Source organism: Drosophila hydei, unplaced genomic scaffold (assembly GCF_003285905.1).
Source record: "Drosophila hydei strain 15085-1641.00,03,60 unplaced genomic scaffold, DhydRS2 tig00000090-arrow-arrow-pilon, whole genome shotgun sequence".
Lineage (NCBI taxonomy): Eukaryota > Metazoa > Arthropoda > Insecta > Diptera > Drosophilidae > Drosophila > Drosophila hydei.
The window spans coordinates 278115-298643 of record NW_022045662.1 but is presented as its reverse complement, the minus strand read 5'-3'; the positions used below and the strand labels follow the sequence as shown (position 1 = coordinate 298643).

General features: G+C 45.6%; 3 protein-coding genes across 18 annotated transcripts in view; 2 read left to right on the top strand and 1 right to left on the bottom strand.

The window, feature by feature from the left end:
• The first annotated feature begins 3315 nt into the window (after nt 1–3315).
• LOC111598105 lies at nt 3316–5030 on the top strand. The gene is made up of 3 exons (XM_023313156.2): nt 3316–4092; nt 4237–4886; nt 4946–5030. Exons 1-3 carry the CDS (start codon nt 3316–3318, stop codon nt 5028–5030), a joined length of 1512 nt encoding a protein of 503 aa, XP_023168924.2.
• A 796-nt stretch (nt 5031–5826) lies between these two features.
• Nucleotides 5827–9902, top strand: LOC111598103 (mucin-5AC). The gene is made up of 4 exons (XM_023313155.2): nt 5827–5865; nt 7945–8009; nt 8076–8888; nt 9794–9902. Exons 1-4 carry the CDS (start codon nt 5827–5829, stop codon nt 9900–9902), a joined length of 1026 nt encoding a protein of 341 aa, XP_023168923.2.
• Nucleotides 9903–12410: 2508 nt separating this feature from the next.
• LOC111598188 (protein sidekick) overlaps nt 12411–20529 on the bottom strand; it is a 93775-nt gene continuing 85656 nt past the window's right edge. For 6 of the 16 annotated variants that reach the window (XM_030223028.1, XM_030223036.1, XM_023313300.2 and 3 more), the window contains 8 exons: nt 19615–20043; nt 18188–18385; nt 14295–17534; nt 13956–14234; nt 13772–13795; nt 13322–13657; nt 12918–13252; nt 12411–12855 (listed from right to left, as the gene is read on the bottom strand). In XM_030223028.1, the coding sequence (XP_030078888.1) occupies nt 12613–12855; nt 12918–13252; nt 13322–13657; nt 13772–13795; nt 13956–14234; nt 14295–17534; nt 18188–18385; nt 19615–20043 (5084 nt within the window). In that variant the 3' untranslated portion in view covers nt 12411–12612. The remainder of the gene's footprint in view (nt 12856–12917; nt 13253–13321; nt 13658–13771; nt 13796–13955; nt 14235–14294; nt 17535–18187; nt 18386–19614; nt 20044–20529) is intronic. The other 10 variants (XM_030223031.1, XM_030223037.1, XM_030223034.1 and 7 more) reach the window with 7 other exon arrangements.

Here is a 20529-nt window from a genome sequence, read left to right as displayed (position 1 = left end):
TTCTGATTGATATGACTACAGCCACAGATAAGGCTGGATGTGGATGGCCGCTGCCCATGCAGATGCAGGCAAGCAGCCATCTGAAGAGTCCAATAAATAATCCAGATTGTATGCGGGACTAGGGTAATTAGTTTTATGTGAGCAAAGCGATTATATGTTCACAGATAAGATACGAATCGCTTAGATATATCTATAAACACTTGTATATACATACATGTGTGTGCATATGTCTCTCTATCTTTCTCTCATTCTATATGTTTCTCTTAAACAACTGAACTCAATTTCCGTTTTCTCTCTTTATCTCTATATGTCAGTCAGAACTTTCCTACATACTCCCTCTCTCTCTCTCTGCCTCTTTCTCTGCATTTCTCTCTCGATCTTTCGTTCTCTCTTTGTGTCTTTATAGCTTTCTTATTCTATCTCTTTCGTTCTGTTCTTACCTCTTTCTCTCTCTCTGTGTTACTTGCTTTACAATTTTTATTTGTTTCTCTGTTTTTGTCTTACTCTCTCACTTTATTTTTTTCTCTGTCTCCTATTTCTCTCCTATTACTGACTCTCTATCTCTCTTTCTCTTTTAATTTCTCTTTACAACTGACTCTTTCTCTTTCTCTCTCTTTCTTTCTCTCTCTCTCACTCACTCTCTCTTTCTCTCTCTCTCCTTCTCAACATCTAAACATCTGACACATCTAACCTAGGAGCCTGGAAAGCAAAGAATCTTCCGATTCGGAGAACTTTTAGATATTCATAGAAGTCTTAATAATACGAAATAAAATATGAAATTCATGCCAGACATATTTAGTTCCTTACGTATAATCCAGAAAGTCAATTTAGCTTTTTGTTAGTTAAGCAGAGATCTTAAGATTTCACACCTGACCATTAGATAGCTCAGCTCTTCGGCAAATGTCATTAGGTGACATACACAATCCCAGGCAACCCACGTCAAGTCAGTCGCCATGCATGTACATACATACATACATACATACATACATACATATATATCTATATATATATATATATATATATGTGTGTATATTTATCTCTTGGCATACATTTGTGTCCACACCTACGATATAAGGAGTAAGACAAACGAATCATTTGACATTTGCTATGTATCTATATCTGTGTCTCTGGCTGTATCTGTATCTGTGTCTGCATCTGTCAGGTCGCAAGTGTATCTGACAGATGCATCTGCTGATCTTCGCCTTGGCTCTTGATTAGTTTATTGTTTATTATTCATAGTGCGCTGTATGCGGCGCATCAATCAGTTGATGCTACGAAGCACCACTGAAAAAGAATGCCACAAAATATGATGCACACACACACACACACATATGAGTAGAGTGTGGCTCAGGTCGCTAAGTGAAGTTGCTGTGAGATAGATTGAGGACAGATTTCATTTGCATAAAATGCATTCTATAACAAATTGACAGAACAAATTGTTGGTGTCAAAAATGCGATGCGCTTGACTGGGCTCAGAGCTCAGCGGATACCCTATGATTTACATGCCAGTCTTACATTCCTCTACAAATTCGGGTGTGTGTGTGTGTGTGCGAGAGAGTTGGCGTTTGTCTTATGTCTGTCCAAATATTTCCAGCTGTTAATTATGGGCACGAGTTAGCGTGTGTGATAGATAGGAAAGTCACTGTGGAATTTCAGATAAGCAGTTCCCCGAGAACATCCACTGGAACTGAAGAGTAGCAATGCGCTTAAGCGAATTTAAAATGCATTAGAGACCATTAAAAGCTCATAAAGCCCTGGCAAATGCCCTCCAATTCAATCTAATTATGCTGTAAAGTCACGCAATTGGACAGGGAGAGAGACAGTGAGAGAGGGGGGCAGGGGTGCAGAGGGATCCCAAACGAAATGATATAATATCGTAGGCATAAATTACCACCTAAACATAGCACTTAATAATCGATATGAATGAATGGATATAGATGGAAAATCGTTTTCAATTCGTTCACACAGCCATTTCTGACGTCGGATCGGACTTCTGATCCCAAAGTCGGAGCTGAGCAATCGAGGAAAATGATTTTATTTTTGTAATTAGCCGGCGGAACAGGCGTATAAAGAAGGGAGAACAAGAGCAGGCACCAGCAGATAGCGCCGATTGATCGATCAAAGCCACAGATACACAGGCTAATAAATCATTTTTCCATTCTCATTTTCCATTTTCGTTGCCCCACCCAAAAGTGAGAACTCACGATCGCCGCACCGCCCGTGGTCGTCCAATTGTCTGTCAAAGGCTATTAACCCCATTTTGGCGGGGCCGTTCCACTTGTTCCACTCCGCTGTGGTCATGTTTGGTTTGTCAGTTTTCTCGGCCACCCTCTGCCTCTCTCGCTCACGCTCTCGCTCTCGTTCACGCTCTCGTTCTCGTTCTCGTTCTCGTTCTGGCTTGGGAAATACTTGCAAGTTGCCCAAATTGTTTTTCCAAACACCGTGGACTAAAAACAAATGTAGAAGCGTAGAGCCAAATGTGAAACAAAAGACCCACAACTAAGAGCCATACACACACACACACACACACACACACACACACACACACGTTGTAGGCACTGGCGGATTCCCATCAGAATCGGCTGCCATGTTTTGATCGTCCAACGTCAGGCGATGCGTCCAAAATATTGTTGCATGTCGATGTCTGAATGGTTGCCCCAACGAAACATTCCGCACCGCCAGAAAGCAAATCAGTTAGAGTGTTTTGATTAATGTCCGTTTTGACAGCTGTCCATATGAAGGCCTGCCTCCTACCCGCTGCCCGCTGCCCACTATTTGGTCAGGCTTGGCAACAGCTGCAGTCAGTCTTCAGCCAATAGAGACTCCATTAGCAGCCATCAGAACAAAGCCTCACAGATCAGCTAAGAAATTTGTATCCAATCTATTCGAATCCGTAGACGAGCAGATGCCCAATTTCACGCACAATAGTGGAAAATGGGTGAAATTTTTGATTTAAGATTCGATTGCCAATCGACTTCAGACTTATTATCCACTTAAAACTAAACATGGAAGGGGACAGCAGTCGGAGGCATGACTCCAATCGGTGGGTAACCCATTATAATAGCAACAGCTGCTGAGAACTTTGCGGCAGAGCCAGGTGACAATGTTAGCCGAGGCATAAACATGCCCTAGAACCACTTGAGCCACCGGATTTGGGATGTGGCACAACCCACTGAACTGCGCTGACCCGGCGAAAACAAGTTGGGCTATTATTTGCAAACGAAGTCAAACGAAAGCCAAGTAGTTGGCATATAAAGAGTGCAGTTGGCGCTGCTCTCTTGGCCATTTAATTGGAAGACGCACAGGCACACGCAAATGGAGGCGCTGAGCAGTTGGACTTTGGCGCTGCTGCGCCTGCTGAGCGCTCTGCCCGGCAGCTGGACCTGGACGCAGGCGCGCACGCCCTACTCGCTGGCCCACAGCTACTTGGATGCGGGCCAACGGCCGCTCTGGATACTTGAGGATGAGCTGATGAAGCGCCAGTCCCGGCACGACTCGGACTACGCCACCAGCACGCGTGCCACAATAATGCGACGCGCCCGAGCACAGCGCCGACAGCAGCGACAGCAACTGCCCACAGCGATCACGATTCGCGTGCGACCCGACACAACTGAGGAGTTGCCGCATCTGGTGGCGCCGCCGCTAGCCGCACCATCGCTCGCCCAGCGCCATTTCGTGCTGCCGCATCGCCTGCAGCTGCCGAGCCACTACGTCCAGCAGCTGGGCCAAACAACGTCCCGGCCCAAGCCGGCGCAACGGCGCCGCCAGCCGCAGTCGCTGCCCATATTCGACAATGTGCCCGGTGACAATGCTCTGCCCACTGCCAGCTACCCGATCTTCGTCTACAATGGCACCAGGGGCGAGCTGCTGCTCAACACGATGCTGAGTGCACAGCGCTATCCCATGCAGGAGCCGGTGCCCGGGCAGGTGCTCTATCCGCCCTCGACGCCCATGTTCCGACCCAAGCCCATTGTGGAGCGCCTGCGACTGCCTGGCCAGCGGGAGCTGCTCAATCTGACGCTGATTCCCTTCTATGCCCACGAGGCTATCACTGTGCCACCGATTACAACAACCACAGCCACAACCACAACAGCCACAGCCACTGCCACAGCTGCAGCCACCGCCACCACTCTGTTCGCAGGCTCCTCTAGAGAAACATACCTAACAGATACGACTGCAGCTACTGAATCTGCTACTGCTCCAGCAACAGCTCCAGCAACGGCAACTGCTTCTGAGCCACTCGCAGCCACGACGCCCATGACGACGCCCTACGAAACGCAGCTGCCGCGCAGCAAGCACAAGCGCAAAGCCAAGAAGGCGAAGCAGTACAATGCCTATCGCTCGCCCCAGGAAGTGGTGCAGTGGCAGCCAACGCTGCGCAGCTCGCCGGCACTGGAGCCGCCCGACAATCATCGTCATTACGTGGTGGCAACCACCGCCAGCACAGCCAGCACAGCCAGCGCGGCCCAAGAGCAGCAGGAGCTGGAGCAGCTGGAGCAGCTGGATCAGCTGGAGGCTGAGATTGAGGATTCCGTCAGCCAGGAGCTGGCACTGCCGGAGCAGTCACAGTTAGCAGAGCTCGAGGAGACGCGCACCAGCACCGCCAGTGCCTCAGCTAGTTCATCTTCATCTTCATTCCAGATAGTCTATGTGGACGAGAGCATGGAGCCACCTTACGACTCGCAGGCCAGCACCACAGCAGCACCGCCGTTGTTGCGCCAGAGCTCGCGCTATGCCTTGAAGCGGGAGTACTTTGCCTTTCCAGTCTATACGCTGGGCAAGCTGCTGCGCAGCCCCAAGCGCCACAGAGCGTCTGGCATTGAGCTCGATTGCTCCGGCAGCTGCATGGAGCACGAGGACAGCACCTGGTTCATTTTGAACTCGCGGTGAGTTTGTTGAACGAACTACTCAAAGCTGTTCACTTGATTAGCTCTCACACTTGCAGCTACAAGGGGCGCCACCGCAACGACCAGAGCAAGGATCAGGTCAAGTACTACACATCCAAGTATGTGCAGAATCCTCCTCGCTAGCAGGCCACAGCTGCCAGCTGACAGCGCTCTCCGACATGATCTTCATTATTATAATGCAAACAAAAATCGATTTTTTTTCTTTATCCATAATATTTATTAATAATATTTATTTTGATCATAAGATGTTTTTTTTTTTTCAAATAGAAATAAATGATCGTTACTTGATCTGTTGAGCTTATGTTCGCTTTAGTTTGCTTGACATATTTTGAGCGAAAATTATAAACTGATCTCCCCCTCCCACTGTCTCTGTGACCTTGCAATACTTCGATACTGATCTCAACCGATCATGTCATGGTCACCTTGCAGAAGCACATGATACACAAATACTTTGATCTTCACGCTTTTATATAGAATTAATTGAGCGTTCCTTGATCTGTTGATCTCATATTCTCTTTAGTGTAGACATAAATTAATCACTTTCTCGATGTAATCCTTGTGATGACTACTTGATCTTTCAACAACGTGACAAACAGATCTCTCATTATATCTCTCTCTCTCTCTCATTCGTTCTCTGCATGATCTTGCAGTCCTTCTGTACTGATCATAAAAAGCTCAAGGCAATTACCATTTTGTTGTCGAAATTATTTGAAGCTGTTCCTAGCCGATCATGCCATGATCACCTGACAGACAGCTTTGGATGTGTGTACCAAGCATTTCGCGTCTTAACGGCTCATGATCATTAAAGTTGTGCTCCATTAACGCCTCAATAGCCTCCTGAGCCGTCTTCTTCTTGTTCGTCATCTATTCTTCTGAGTGAATCATATAAGAGTCTGAAAAGGTTTACCATCCATAAAAAATGGCAATAAATTCCTATGGACACAAAGACGAGGCATTTGTAGGCAAAGTTTCGGCTAGAAAGTTGTCATAAAATGCAGACTTAATGATCGAACAACTCAATACCAATGCCTTAGGGCCAATTGTTCTGCTCGACATTGCATAAGCAGCCAATGGGAGCTGGCAGAGCTGAAAGAGCTGCGTGCAAAAACAATCACGACTCATCCAAGTGACGAGGAAAATGTTGTGTGACCCAAATTCCAGAATCAAAAGAAAATCAAATTTCGATGTGTGAAAAGCTGAAAAATAAAGAAATAAAAAGAAACAACAACAAAATGAACAGAAAATCGAAATACAAATAAAACCGAGAAAATAGTCATCTACAAATATTTATGGCTAATTCAATGGCTTGTGGCCCTTTCTGACAGCAAGAGGCAACAGCAGCCTCGCCCCCCTCCTTGGGCCGACGTCATTCATTCAATCATTTTGTCAATGATGGGGCTTTCTATTCTTACGGCACGGCCAGACACGTTCATTATTATTATTGATTTCCCAACTTATTTTTCGCTCTCTTGTACGACTTTTCAGTTCTTTCCAAGCCTGCAATTAATTTTCTCGCGCTGTTCAGTGCTGCAGCCGCTTCTAGCTCGCCACCAGCCAACGTGCCACAAAAACAAAAGGCAAACGGCAACAAGACGCGCGCCGTGTGCCCGTCCGCTTCATGCCTCGGCGCTCACAGCTCGAGGGCAGCTGGAAATGTGGGGAAATGTGGAATTGAAGATGGAAATGGAAATGGAGATGGAAATGGAAATGGAAATGGATGCAGCAGCAGCAGCAGCAGCAGCAGCGAGTAGCCCAAGCCTCGTTTCGGCCCATGATATAAAAGCTCGGCCGCCAACTGTCTTTGGGTTTAGAGCAAATGCAGCTGCGCACGCGTACGAACTCTCTCGCGCTTCACTTCCATTCTATTCACTTTTTTTTATGGTGTTTTGTGTTATCGTCAGCCTGTGCAGGATTATCAGACAGGAAACACACTAATAAATATTCGATACTCGCGTTAATTGCTTAAAAAACCCATCGAAATGTGGCAATATTTTGTGGTATGTGAAGAAAAGTTATTCATCAGCAAAATCCTTAAAAAATTTAAATAATAATTTATAATAAGAAAAATATTAAAAAAAAAATAATATTTATAAATATATTATACAATTTCAAAATTCATAAAATAATATAAAATAAAACTAAAATATAACTAGAAAAAAGTTTGAATAACAGTATACAAAATATTTAAAAATAAAAAATAATTATACTATATAACAAAATCAAATACAAATTAAAAGCATTAATAATAATACAAATCAAAATTTATATAAAAAGTAAAAGAATTTGATTTCTATATATATCAAATTAAGTAAAATGTATATATCACAAATTAAAAACATTCTCATTGATAATTTTAATATAAAATATTAAGACATTTAACATATTAAAAAAAATTTTATTCAAAAATTATATAATAATATAATAAAATTAAGAAAAAAAAACAAGAATAAGCCTTCAAATATTTTTGTAATTAAAAAAAAATAATAATTGTATAAAATAAATTTTGTTAAATGTGAACTGTAAACATTTCTTTTATAAATTTTTTATCAAATTTATTTCAATAAAAAAATATGAAATCATATTTTTTTAATAAATATATTTATACATATATATATTAATAATATAATATATTTTAGATTGCTTAAATAGTTGTTAAAAAAATAATAATAAAAAAATACAACATAATATATAAAAATAATAATATAAATATTAATAATAATAGTTAATAATAAGAATAATGCAAAAAATAAACGAAAACTTTGTAGATTTCAGGGTTTATTGCATAATTTATTAATTTATTACATCATTTGAAAAATAATTTAAGCTTTATTTAAAAATATATTTGATTTGTCTGATCGATAGAATCCATTGATCACGTCAATTGTTTAACTGGGTTTCCTAAGAAATAGTAACATATTCTAGACGAAGCTCTAAGCACTTGCAGTTATATAATAACAAAATTATGTTTATATATATTAAGTAATTGCAAATAATCCATAGAAGACATAATAGCTATGATTTTCCTTATGCTTTGCAGCTCATCGTCGGTTTCTGTGCGCTGCCTTTGCCCGCGAGCGGCTTCTGGTGGCCCAAGACAACAACGTAAGTCAGTTGGACGCTGGGGACCGTGCAGCTAGTTGATAATGAATGACTTGCTTCTTTTCACAGCGAAACACCGCGCAGTCAGGTGCTGCAGCAGATACCACTCACCTACTTTCGCACCTACACCTATCAGCCGCTGACAGGCGGTGCGTTTGGGGTGCCTTTGTTTGGCTTTGGCGCGGCACAGACACCGCTGCTGTCGGGGCGACACTACGACCCCTATGCCCAGGTGACCGGCTACGCGGCTGCCCGACGCCATGACGTTGCTGCTGCTGCCGCTGGCTTCAAGGCGGACGTAACGCCACCCGCTCTGGTTACTGCCAGTAGCCAAGTGCCCAGCACAACGCCGGCGCCTACTACAACGACGACGACGACAACAACGACGCCGGCACCGACGACAACAACAACAACCACAACAACCACCAGCCGCACAACGAGCGCACCGCCGCCCAGCAGCAGCAGCAGCACCGAGGCACCATCCTCGCTGCGCTACGCTGCCTACAATGCGGAGTATCCGACCTACAGCCGTCGCGTGAACAATTTGTATAATGCGCGTCCGCAATATCCGTATCCGGATTACTTTAACTACCAGCCGCAGAACGCGCTCCCGGAGAAGGGCGGCAACCGCATCCAGTTCGTGCCTTGCATGTGTCCCGTCAGCATGCCAAGCATGTCCAGCTTGTCCAGCATGTCCGGCCTGTCGGGGCTGGGCCTGAACAGCGCCACCAGCTCCGATCGGGATCGGCCAACGGGTGTGTCCATCAGCAGCGTTCCTGTCGCGGCGCCACTTGGAGCCGCAGATGTTATGTCCGCGGAACGCAATATTGTCGCTTTACAGGCGCGCCACATTGACAACCGGGAAGCTGACTTGGACGAAGAGTTAGTGGAGGAGGAGGAGGACGAGGAAGCTGATGCGTCAGCAGAGGCGGATGAGGCAGCCGTTGCGCTTACCACAAAAGTGGCACTCGAGCCGCAGCACACCACGCCCAGCACCGTTGAGTCCAACAGTCTGGTCTAGCCATGCCCCGCCCACGCCCAGCATAGTATTAGCAACGCCTAGACTGATTTGTACAACTCTCTTGGGTGGCCAGTTCCAATGACAGTTTGGCATTTTCCCCACTGAACTAAATCCTTTTCGCTTCTTCTCATTTTTTTTTTGTCCATAATAAAATATCACTAAATAAATTGCAGCTGGCCGAGTGTTTGAATTTAACTTGAATTTATGAGAAGCGCAGAGTAGAGCAGTCCACTAATTAATTGGCTGCTCTTGGACTAACTAACATTAACTCGAAACATCTCAAATGTGTATTCCTTCGAGTCCCTCAGTTACTCCCTCTTGTGGAGTCTGCTCTGCGCCGCGTTCAGGGTATCTTCTAGTCAGGCACTGCCGACTTCATGCAGCAGCCTCAAAGCTGATCTGAATGCCGAAGGAGACGAGTTTGTTAACCTTGACGGCGACGACGTGCAAGTCTTAAGTGGTTCGAAAAATGACGCATCAAATGCTTTATCTTTTAGGTGTTAACGAGTTAATTGTGAAGAACTTTCCGACGTCATCATTAGTCAATGGCAACCAAATGACTGCTCGAAGAGGTGTACAAAAGAGTTGCCGAAACGCTTTGAATCGCACTCAAGAACATATTTCTAGACTTATATACATTTATGCCTTCAATTTATATATTTACTATTGGAAAAACTTATAATATATAAGCAAAGCTGAGTATAGAGAAACACTTTTAAACCTGATTAACTGGATACCGATACTAAAAATAGGTTTACTTTTTCAGAGTTGACGTATTAAAGCTATCTAAAAGTTTATATCCCAATCGAGAGTTGTCAACGAGCTCGAAGCATTTGCTTCAAGGACGGGACACGGTCTCAAAAATGGTTGATTGAGGAAATGAGCGAAAGAATTTTCGAATTTATATGTGAAGGAGTGGAAGCCACAAATCGTAGCTCCGACCTTATGTCATCAGGTTAAAGTCATTGAAATTTGCAAGGAACAAATTTGCCTTAAGGAAAAGTCAATTTGTTTAGATTTTTATTTTTTTTTACACTTATGTTTTGCTTTTTATTGGATCAAATGATTCGTCAATTACATTTACACATAAATATGGGCTAATACTTAGCGCTTGCTGCGCGATTTCCACTAACTCCTTCAGCTTCTCGCTGCCAACTTCTTGCTGCTTGCTACTCGCTTTGCGCTTTCGCACCGCACTGACTGCGACTCCCAAATGCGATCTGCTTCCGATCGGTCCAATGCCTTAATGCGTACGTATATTGAGTACAACATTTAGTACGCGTAGTTAATTGAATAATTTTCGATTTCATATTTGTTTCTGTTTTCTGTTTTCAGTTGCTGACCAATTAACAATTAGAATTACATACATATCTAGATGAAATTGTGCATCGAGTCTTAGGAGTATAAGCAAAGTCCTTAAAAAATAAAAGCAGGCGTTCGTATTACATAATTAATAAACATATTCGTAAGAAATTAAGTCCACATGGATCTAAAGTATACACATTATAAAAGTCAAAAAAAAAAATAATATTAATATTAAGTTAATAATAATAATAATAATAATAATATTACAATAATCGTAGTTCTCTTTCTTTTACATATAATAAATGTTTATACACATGCATATACATATACATATATACATATATGTATATATGTATGTATCTATGTATGTAGAAAGTCGAATACAATCAAGAGAAAAATATATAATCAGTCATTTAAGTTATAGATGTACATATACAAATACATATAGATCATGTATATATATAGATATATATATATATATATAAATTGTTGTTGCTTACGACATATACAAATTGAATTCTGCTTCTTGAGTTTAACAATTAAAACGTTACAATCTAGATTTCATTACCTATGCTTAGTTTTGCGCGCGCACACACACATATATACGGGATATATAGATAATACCAGCTCTTCCCTTACCCGCATCGTATACAGATGGCATATACATCTATATAGAAACACATTGATCTCGTGCTGTCCAGCTCTAGACAATTGCAATTGTCGTTCGTGAGTGGAGAAAATGTTTTGGGGAGGTGTTGTGGGAAATTTGCTGCTGCTTCTTCTTTTCTTTCTCCTACTAGTGATCGCTCTTCTGTCTCCTCTTCTTCTTCTACTGATCACTCTTCTAATTCTTCTTCTCTTACTGATCATCTACTCTGATCGCTCTTTTATTACTTCTTCTTCAACATCTTCCATTACTGATCGCTCTTCTCCCTCTTCTTCTTCTACTAGTGATCCATCTGCTACAGATCGCTCTTCTTATTCTTTTGATAGCTCTTTTAATTCTTCTTTTTCATCTTCTTCTACTGATCGCTCTTCTACTACTTTTTCTTCTTCTTCTCTTCTGTCTGGGGTTCTCTTGTGCCTTTCTCGTCTTCTTCTTCTTCTTCGTTTTTTTTTTTTGTTGCATTTGCAACTTACGTGCTACAAACTGCATTAATATGGCCTATAAGTATTTATATTTGATGTCTCGGAACACACACATATACACCTATTGATATTTCAAATACATGTAAAGCGTCTACACACCAAAAAAAAAAAAAAAAAACTGACATTTTATATTCTTGGATATGCTATAATTTCTTTTTTTTTTTGTTTTTTTTTTTCTTTCTTTGTTTGTTCAATTTCTTTGCTTTACGCTGCGATTATTTTATATGTTTTCGTTTTCGTGTTGTTTTGTGTTTGTTTTTGTGTTTGTGTTTTTGTTTCTCTTGCCTTTCTCTTCTCTTCTAACTGATTGCATCAGTTGCAGTTCCGCCTGCCGAATACCCTCACTTTACGCGCTACAGGCGAAGGCAACGACCAGACAGAGAAAAATTAGCGAATAAATAATTTTACCTCTTCTGCTTCCTCTTACTCCTCTTCTTCGCGAGCTCGTCGATATTTTGTTCTTTTTTTTTTTGTTGTATTTTCCGTCGTTTGTAAAATAGTTTAATATTAAAAATTAATGAGATTACGCCAGGCTTTAAGAGGGCCTTTGTCATTCACAATCATTCACATCATTCATGCATTGAACACATCGAAAATGTCACCAGAAAAAAAAAATAAAATAAAAAATTAAAAACAAAACGAAACCGAGCAAAAAACTTAAGTATCACAAATAATTTTTGTTCTCGTTCGGTAGGCGTGGCAGACAACGGACGCACAGCTAACAAATAAGTTAACTAACAAATTAAAAACAAAAATAAAGTTAAAAAAGAAAAATGGGTCAATATTAAACTTAAATGGGCCTGGGTCAGTGGAACATTGTTGTAAAACTAAATGCTTGTAAAAATCTCAGATCTCTCGTACTAGAAACTAAAATTATACGTATATAGTATATAGATAAAAATATAACTACAACGAATTGTCCATGTAGCACAAGCAACAGCTAGACACACGTCACACACGTCACACACACGCGCACAGACAGCCAAGGACGATTTGTTGGCTCCTTGCTTGATGGCGGCAATCTGAGCTATTTGCGTTGTCCGTGCGTCTCCTTGGGCATGATTAAACAAAAGTCTCCCGGATGACGGTGTTGCTGCTGCTGTTGCTTAGATCTTAGAACTCAGTTGATTGTCAGACAAATGACGAGAAGCCGGGCAGTGGAGCCCGCGATCGGGCCATGTTGTTGACAATGATCTGGCCGCCGTTGAGGCTCATCACGGCGCTGCCCTCTGGCTCGGAGTCAGTATAGCTGGAATAGTTGCGCACCGGCTTGGTCTTCTTCCACGATTGTCGCAGTGAGTCATTGACGTTGGCATAATGATTGACAAACGAGTGCGGATCGCTGCGCACGCTCTCATTCTCGCTCTCCGAATGCTGCAAAACGAACGTCGGATTAACATTCGATGACTGATGAAACTCTCTATTTGAGCACTTACCTGCGAGGCCTCAGAGCTGCTCACTTCGGATGGCTTCTCGGTTACGCTGCTGTCATCGGGATTCTCATCGTAGCACTTCAGACTCTCCTCGTCACTATGATAGGCCACCGAGGCGGGCGATGGTCTGGGTGGACTTTTGCCCAACTGAGCACTGGTCGGTGGCCGATTGGTCGACTTGCGGCCGAGAGTGCCCAAGGTGCCGCTGCGCAGTGTGCCAACGCTGTTCAGTGTGCCAGTGCCGACGCCGTGACGCGAACGATATAGCTCCAGTGCCAGCTCCTGGCGCTCATCAATCGACATGGCCATGGACTCCTCCAGTGTCTTCTGTGCCTCCTCTGCGCCGCAGCAAAGACTCCAGTTAATCAGAGTGCATGAGATTTTGGGGCTTAGTTCGTTTCACTTACGTTTGTACTTGTAGCTCTTGCTCTTCACGCAGAGCACGGCAATGACCATCACTATAATGACTATCGATGTGGCCGCCAGCGAGACCATGAACCAAGTCTGCCTATAGAAGGGCTTGTGCTGCAAATAACCATACTCCAGATGCAGTTTCGACGGTGTCAGTATCGAGTCCTTGGAGTAGGCCGGAAACGATATGCCATAGCGGTTATAGGCAATCACCCGGAATGTATAAGCTGTCGATGGCATTAGGATATGATAGCTGACGGTAAAGTCTTGCATGGTACCCTTCTTAGTCTGCTCAATCTTCGTCCAGCGCGAATCGTCTGCGAGTTGAGAAACTAACATTTAGACAAGTTCGTCAATTGCGTGATACTATCTAGGCTCTATGTTGTTAAATTTTGGTGATCGAAGGAAGCAGAGGGGTCTCGGGGGATTGGGTCTGTGATACTTACATATAAACGACGGCTCTCCTTTCTCTACGCAAGCGTATTGGGAAATGTGGTTTAAGATAGTTTTGTTGCGAAACAGTTCACCAAAGATTATTGCAAAATAGAAATCAAAAGAGTTAAAGTGAAGAGCGAGAGGGAACCAGAACCATGTAAGTATTACGTAATTTGGGTGGCCTGTGCGACTTACCACGTTTCTTGGCCTCGATGAGGTAGCCAAGTATGGGTCCGCGACCGGACGGTCCATTGATCCAGTGCATTTCGACGCTGGACAGCGTCTTGCTCAGTATGAGATCGCGTGGTGCCACGGGCGAGCCATCCTGTGGTCCGGTGGTCACATTCTCGCTGACCGCTGGGCCGTAATCAATCGTCTGGGCGCGCACAGTGAACGTATAGGTGACCTCCTCCTCCAGATTCTGGACTCGTAGCGTTGTGTTCGACACCTTCTGCTTCACCTGCTTGCTGAACTCTGTGAACGAGATGGATGAGGTGAGCGAGCTGAGCTCGACTTTGCTCACTTGTAGCTTACTCTCGTTCTCCTCGGTGGTCTCGTAGGTGACCAGATAGCCAAGTATTTCGCCATTGAGAAACTTGGGCGGATCCCAGGTAACCTCCAGGCTCTGCATGGTGATGTCGGAGAAGCGCAAGTTGAGCGGTGCGCTGGGCACACCCTGCAGCGTCTTGACCGTGACGGGAGCGGAACGTGGTCCATCGCCGGCGGGATTGAAGGCCAGCAGCTGGATGCGATACTCGGTGTATTTGTCCAGAAAGACGAGACTGTGCGATGTGGCCGTGGCAGAGACAACTTCGATCTCCTCCTCCCACTTGCGGCCGGGCTCGAGCGCCTGCGGCGAATATGTGACCAGGTAGAAGATCTTGTAGCCCAAGATGTCGCCATTTTGCATGCTCTGCTTTGGTGGCTTCCAGCGCAGACGCACCTCGGTGCTGGATATGGAGGCTGCATCCACGGCACGTGGCTCTCCAGTGGGCACCGCCTCGCCGACATAAACGGCAGCCGGCGGGGTAGCCGGACCCGGTCCCTGCGAGTTGAACGGCAACACGACGATTTCATAATTGCGATCCTGGGTCAGGTCGGATAGCACCACGCTGTTCACATTGATGCCCATGACATCCGTTTTGGGGGTAGACTGCAGGGCAGTGGGGAAGTCGGAGAGCTGTTGATACAGTATGCGATAGCCGCCAGTGGCTGCATCGCCGTTCCACATGCCCGTCTCCAGCGCGCCCCAGTGCACGCGCACCGAGGTCGTCGTAATGGGCACCACCTTCAAGCCGCCGACTCCAATGGCCGGGGCGGCGGGCAGCGTGCGCACCACAATGCTTTCGCGACTGAACGCCGAGGGGCCCAGATCGTTGGTTGCCTGAATCCGGAACTGGTAAGTGGTGTGCGCCTTCAAGCCAAGAGCCGTGTACGAGCTGAGCAACGGATCGACGCGCTCCGGCAGCGGCTGCCATGGTCCCTCATTCTCGCGCATCTGCACCGTGTAGTAGCGCAGCGGTGCGAAGCCATCTCTGCCCGGTGTCCAGCTGAAGGTGATCTGATGAGCCTGAATCTGGCTGCGTGAAACCTGCGGCACCGACGGCGCCTGCGGACGATCCCTATTGTTGGTGGTGTACACCAGCACGGAGGCTGTCTTGCCCCAGCCAAGGCGCGTCTGGGCGGTCACACTGAAGCTGTAGTAGCGCTCGGACAGCAGCTGGGTGGCGCGGAAGGTGCGATCCGAGGGCGGGAACTCGCGGCTATAGTTCAGATTGGCGCTGCCATTCAGAGTATAGGTGACCTGGTAGGCGAGTATCTCACCATTCGGATCATCGGGCACATCCCAAATGATGCGAGCCATTGAGAAAGTGACATCCGGAAAGCTGACATTCGACGGTGCTCCGGGCGTATCCTCAAAGGTCTGGACTCGTATCGGAGGCGTGCTCAGCGCACCATCGCCCAGCCGTGTGTAGGCCAGCACTTGCACGTGATAGACCACATATTTCTTCAGCTCCGTGAGGGTCGTGGTGAACGAACTGTTGTTCGGTATGGTCTTGTGGAGCACCGGAACGCTGATGATGCGATCTGTGGCGGCGTAGAAGACCTTGTAGCCCTCAATTTGACCATTGCGATGTTGGCGCGGCACCTCGCCCCAGCGCACCACCACGGTGGTTGACGAAGTGGCATTCGCTTCGACCTCTAACGGACCGTAACTGGGCGTCGCCTCACGCGTGCGCTCCTCAGCGGCATTGCTGGCGCGCGAGCAGCCAACATCGTTGCAGGCATTGATCAGCACCTCGTACAGTGTCCATTCCTCGAGAGCATCGAGCACATGCGAATTGGCCGTGTGGTCTTCGATGAGCGTGCTGCGCGGCGGATTCTTAATAGTGCCCGCCTTGCGCTCCACCTGGCGGTAGGTGATGTTGTAGCCACGCGGATTGCCAAACCACTCGGTCTGCTGCAGCGGTATCCAGCGCACGCGTAGCTGCTGTGCGCTCATCGCACGTACGGTGACGTTGTAGGGTGCGTGCATGGGGCGGGCCTGTATGGTCTGGAAGTCCTTGGTGGGCTCCGAGGGACGCGAGCTGCCCACCACATTGGTGGCGCTCAGACGCAAGCGGTACTGGGTGAAGGGCATCAGGCCGGTGACGGTGAGAGTCTCCGCATCGGGATCACTGATCTCGCATATGGTGAACCAGGTCATGTTGCGTGCCGTTTGGGCCTCCACTTTCCATTTGGTGATGCTCGAGTTGCCATCGAAGCCGGGCGTAAACTGCAGCACCACGGAGAACGCCTCAATGTTGGACAGCGCCAGGCTGGTCGGGGCATGCGGCAGCACGGGCTCCACGCCCGACTGTATGGTCGCCGTCTTGGGTGTGCCGCTGCCAATGCGTGTCCAGGCGCAGATCTCGAACCAGTAGTGCGTGGTCGCCTGCAGCTGGTTGACCGTGAGCTGTGTATCCTCGGCAGTTAGGTTGATGGACTTCATGGTCTCGGGACGATCGCGCATCTGATAGCGCACCGTGTAGCCCGTGAGCAGGCCGTTGGCGTGGCGGGGTGGTGCCCAAAGGACGGTTACGGCACGATCGGAGACATCATCGAAGTGCAGGGCAGTTATCTCATCGGGCACATCCTCTTTGGTCATGACGGACACCTTCTGGCTGATGACGCCATCGCCGGGATCGGTGAAGCACAGCACGGTGATGTTATATTTGGCGTACTTGTCCAAGCCATTGAGCGTGGCCGTCTGCTCGGCCAGGGGATCGATCAGGCTGGGCGGCACGGTTATCATGCGCTTCTCGAGGTCCTGGGGCTCGCCTTCAATGATATGCTGTTGCCATGCCTGGATCTTGTAGCCCTGATTGATGCCGTTGATCTGCTGCGGGTTCGGTGGCGTCCAGCTAATCTGTGCAGCCGTCGAGTTCAGCGCCAGCACGCGCAGATTTGTGGGCGGTGCCTCGGGTACGCCCTCCTTGGTCTTGATCTTGGAGCCCTCGGTGTAGACGCCCACGCCCATATTATTGTACGCAGCGATCTGAACAATATAGTCCTTCCATGTGATCAGCTCCTGTATGAGGAAATTGCGCTGCGCCTCGTTCGTAATGTTCTGATAGGACCACGGCACATTGCTGTACCCGTAGAGACGATAGCGCAGTATATAGCCCAGTATCTGGCCGTTGCGATGCTCCTCTAGCGGCGGCTGCCACTGCGTTATGATTTCCGACATCGATCTGGCAGAGCCGACGAAGCCAACGGGTGGACCCGAGGGCGCTGGGAACATTTAAAGAGAATTCATAATGTTATTAAAAGTAATCGATATAAATCGATCAATCGGGTGTTGTGCACTTATGTACGTTGTTACTTGTGTCAGTGTTAAACAGCGAGAGAGAGAGAGGTCTCTTTTTGGTTTTTATATACCTCGGTACAGTGGAAACTCTATGCGCATTTATTCATCAAAAGCGGGCGATCACGACGATGCAGTTTGACGACAACGATAGCAGTTAGAAGTACAATACATACATATGGTTATATAGCATTAGTTCTAGCCACTAAATACGATTACAGTACAAATATATATATTTTTAAATATATATATAACAGCGAGTGCACTCGGCAACCCTACGACGGTTGCTCTCGAGACTCGTCAACAAACGAAACACAACTGGGATGAGGAATGCCAAAAGGATAAGCAAATCAAATGGAGTTTGGAGTTAAATAAACACGTGAAGAGATATTTGCTAGGAATATCTTCGAGTTAAAGTAAAGTCTATGATTATAAAATAATAACTAAATGCCAATTCTGAGGATTGATTCAAATAGGAGCTACAGGACTTGGGGGGGCAACAGAAGAGAATAAAGTCAAAGCAACAAACAATAAAGGACATAGTTCAGGTCAAAAAGGAAGCAGCAATTTGAGCACTTACCTTCTTGGGGCAGCTCGACGATGTTACTTGGCTCAGATGGGGAGCCCTCGCCGACGCGATTGACGGCGCTCACACGAAACTGATAGACGGTGGCGGCCTTCAGATTCTCCAGCAAAATCCAGCGTTGATCGGCCGAAACGTTGCTCAGTTCGGTGATCCAATTGAGCAGCGGATCTGGTACGGGACCTACGAATTTTTCTGTGATGTTAATGTGTTGAAAAACGTCATTATGAAAGGATAGCGAAAGAGTGGGAGTGAGAGAGAAAGAGAGAAATAGAGCGGAAAGGCGAACGTGCGAGCGAGTGTGTGAGATGGGAAAGAGAGCGAGGAGCATAAGTTGAGCATGATGAGTGTTGAACAATACGTGAGTGATGAGTGATGAGCAATGAGTGATGAGTGATGAGTGATGAGTGTGTGTGTGTGTGTTGATTAACGTAAATTTAGTTTGGTGTTCAAGTGCGATTGTTGTGTGTATGCGTTTATGTGCGAATTAATGTGCGAAATAAGTAAATAAAAATAAAAATTAAAATTAGCAAATTAACAAAAAATAAATATAAAAATATACATGAATTAGGTATAAATATTAATAATATATATATTTAATATTTGTATAAATAGGTATAGATGTTAATTATTTCGTTACGTCACACGGCGCATGTTTTGTCAGAGAAAAGTATACGAAAATTTCAAATAGAAGAAAAAAGAGAGTACAAAAAATATATCAATTTAATAATGAACCATAATTTGTACGGCCTACAGCCATTTCTGTCTAGGACTTAACATGAACTAAGCTGCACACGAACTGACTTTAGTTGCCCTGAAAAGCAGGCAACACTTTTTATATGCAAACACATAAAACTGTTGCCTACTTTTCAGGGCGGACAAATCGGATTGTTCAAACAAGCTTCAATTTGAAGCATTGGCAACCACTTCAACTTTTGTAAATTGAAACGAAAATATGTAGCATATTGTAAAACAACAAAATAATAATAAGTAGCTTTATACAGTAAGACCTGACACATGTTGACGGCCATTCGAAAACAGAATCGAAAAGTTAATTGAATTGAATATGTTGTTTTTTCCATTGTTTTTGCTTTTGTTGTTGCTATATTTGTTGTTTTACTGATGTGATTTACATGTTCTCTAATTACACACACGACCCCAGGGCCCAAATCAGCTGCTCGAACTGAAACTGAACGAGAGCAGTCAGTCTGCAGCTGCTGTCTGCCTGTTTGTCTGCTTCTCAGTGTGCGTGTGTGTGAGTGTGTGAGTGTGTCTGTGTGTGTCTGTGTGTGTGTTTGATAAATCAAATTCCAATACCACAAAAGATCCATAACCTTAGCAACAACTACATACATACAGACATAACGCTAACCCAGACAGAAGATGTGTAATGGCATAGCCCACCTACGCTGAGAGACACTTACCCAATTCGGAGACCTCGCGACGCTGTATAATAAATTTGGCTATTGGACTGTTGCCATCGAAGCCGGGCGTCCAGGACACATTGATGCTGCGCTGCTGCGGCTCGGCCAGACGCGCCACCTTCACATTGCTGGGCGGGAATGGCAGCTCGATGACGCTGAGACGCGCCGAGCGCGTCTCGTTGCCGCCGGGCGATGTCACCACACACGCATAGCTGCCCACATCGCTGGCCCGCACCGCCTGTATCTCCAGCTGGCCATCCGCCTGCACGCCAATACGCTGCGAATTGCTGATGGGCGCCGATTGGCCCTCGCGATACCAGTCGATGTTGTATGGCACGCTCGGATCGCTCGACACCTTGCACTGCAGCGTTGCGGTTAGGCCAAGCAGCACGGTCGTGTCCACCGGCGGTTGAATGATTTGTGTTCGCACTAAAGTGAAAGAAAGAGATGCGAATAAAGAGAGAGAGGGAGAGAGAGAGAGTGAGTCAGTAAAATGTCATTTAACTGCGAGACAGATAAACATTCCTCGTTGCCAACAGCTGAGCTACATAAAAAACATAGGAATTAAAGCTTTAAGGCTTTACATAAGCAAATATATATACACACACATATATATATATATATATATATAGGCATTCATGCATACATATATATATGTATACGTTTTTCGCCTGCCTTTTCAGTCACTTGGCCGCATCATGCATCAAAAGTTCAACGCGCTCGACCAGACTTTGAGCTGAGTCCGTTCGGGCCCTTTTTTCTGGCTGCGTTTCTTTCTGGCCATGACGACCTTTTTGTTGTTAGTGAATGCCGTTGCCTCGTTTGCATACAGCACACACACACACACGGATATATATATATATATATATATATATATATATAGATTTTTTTGATTACCGTACTCATACGCCATGC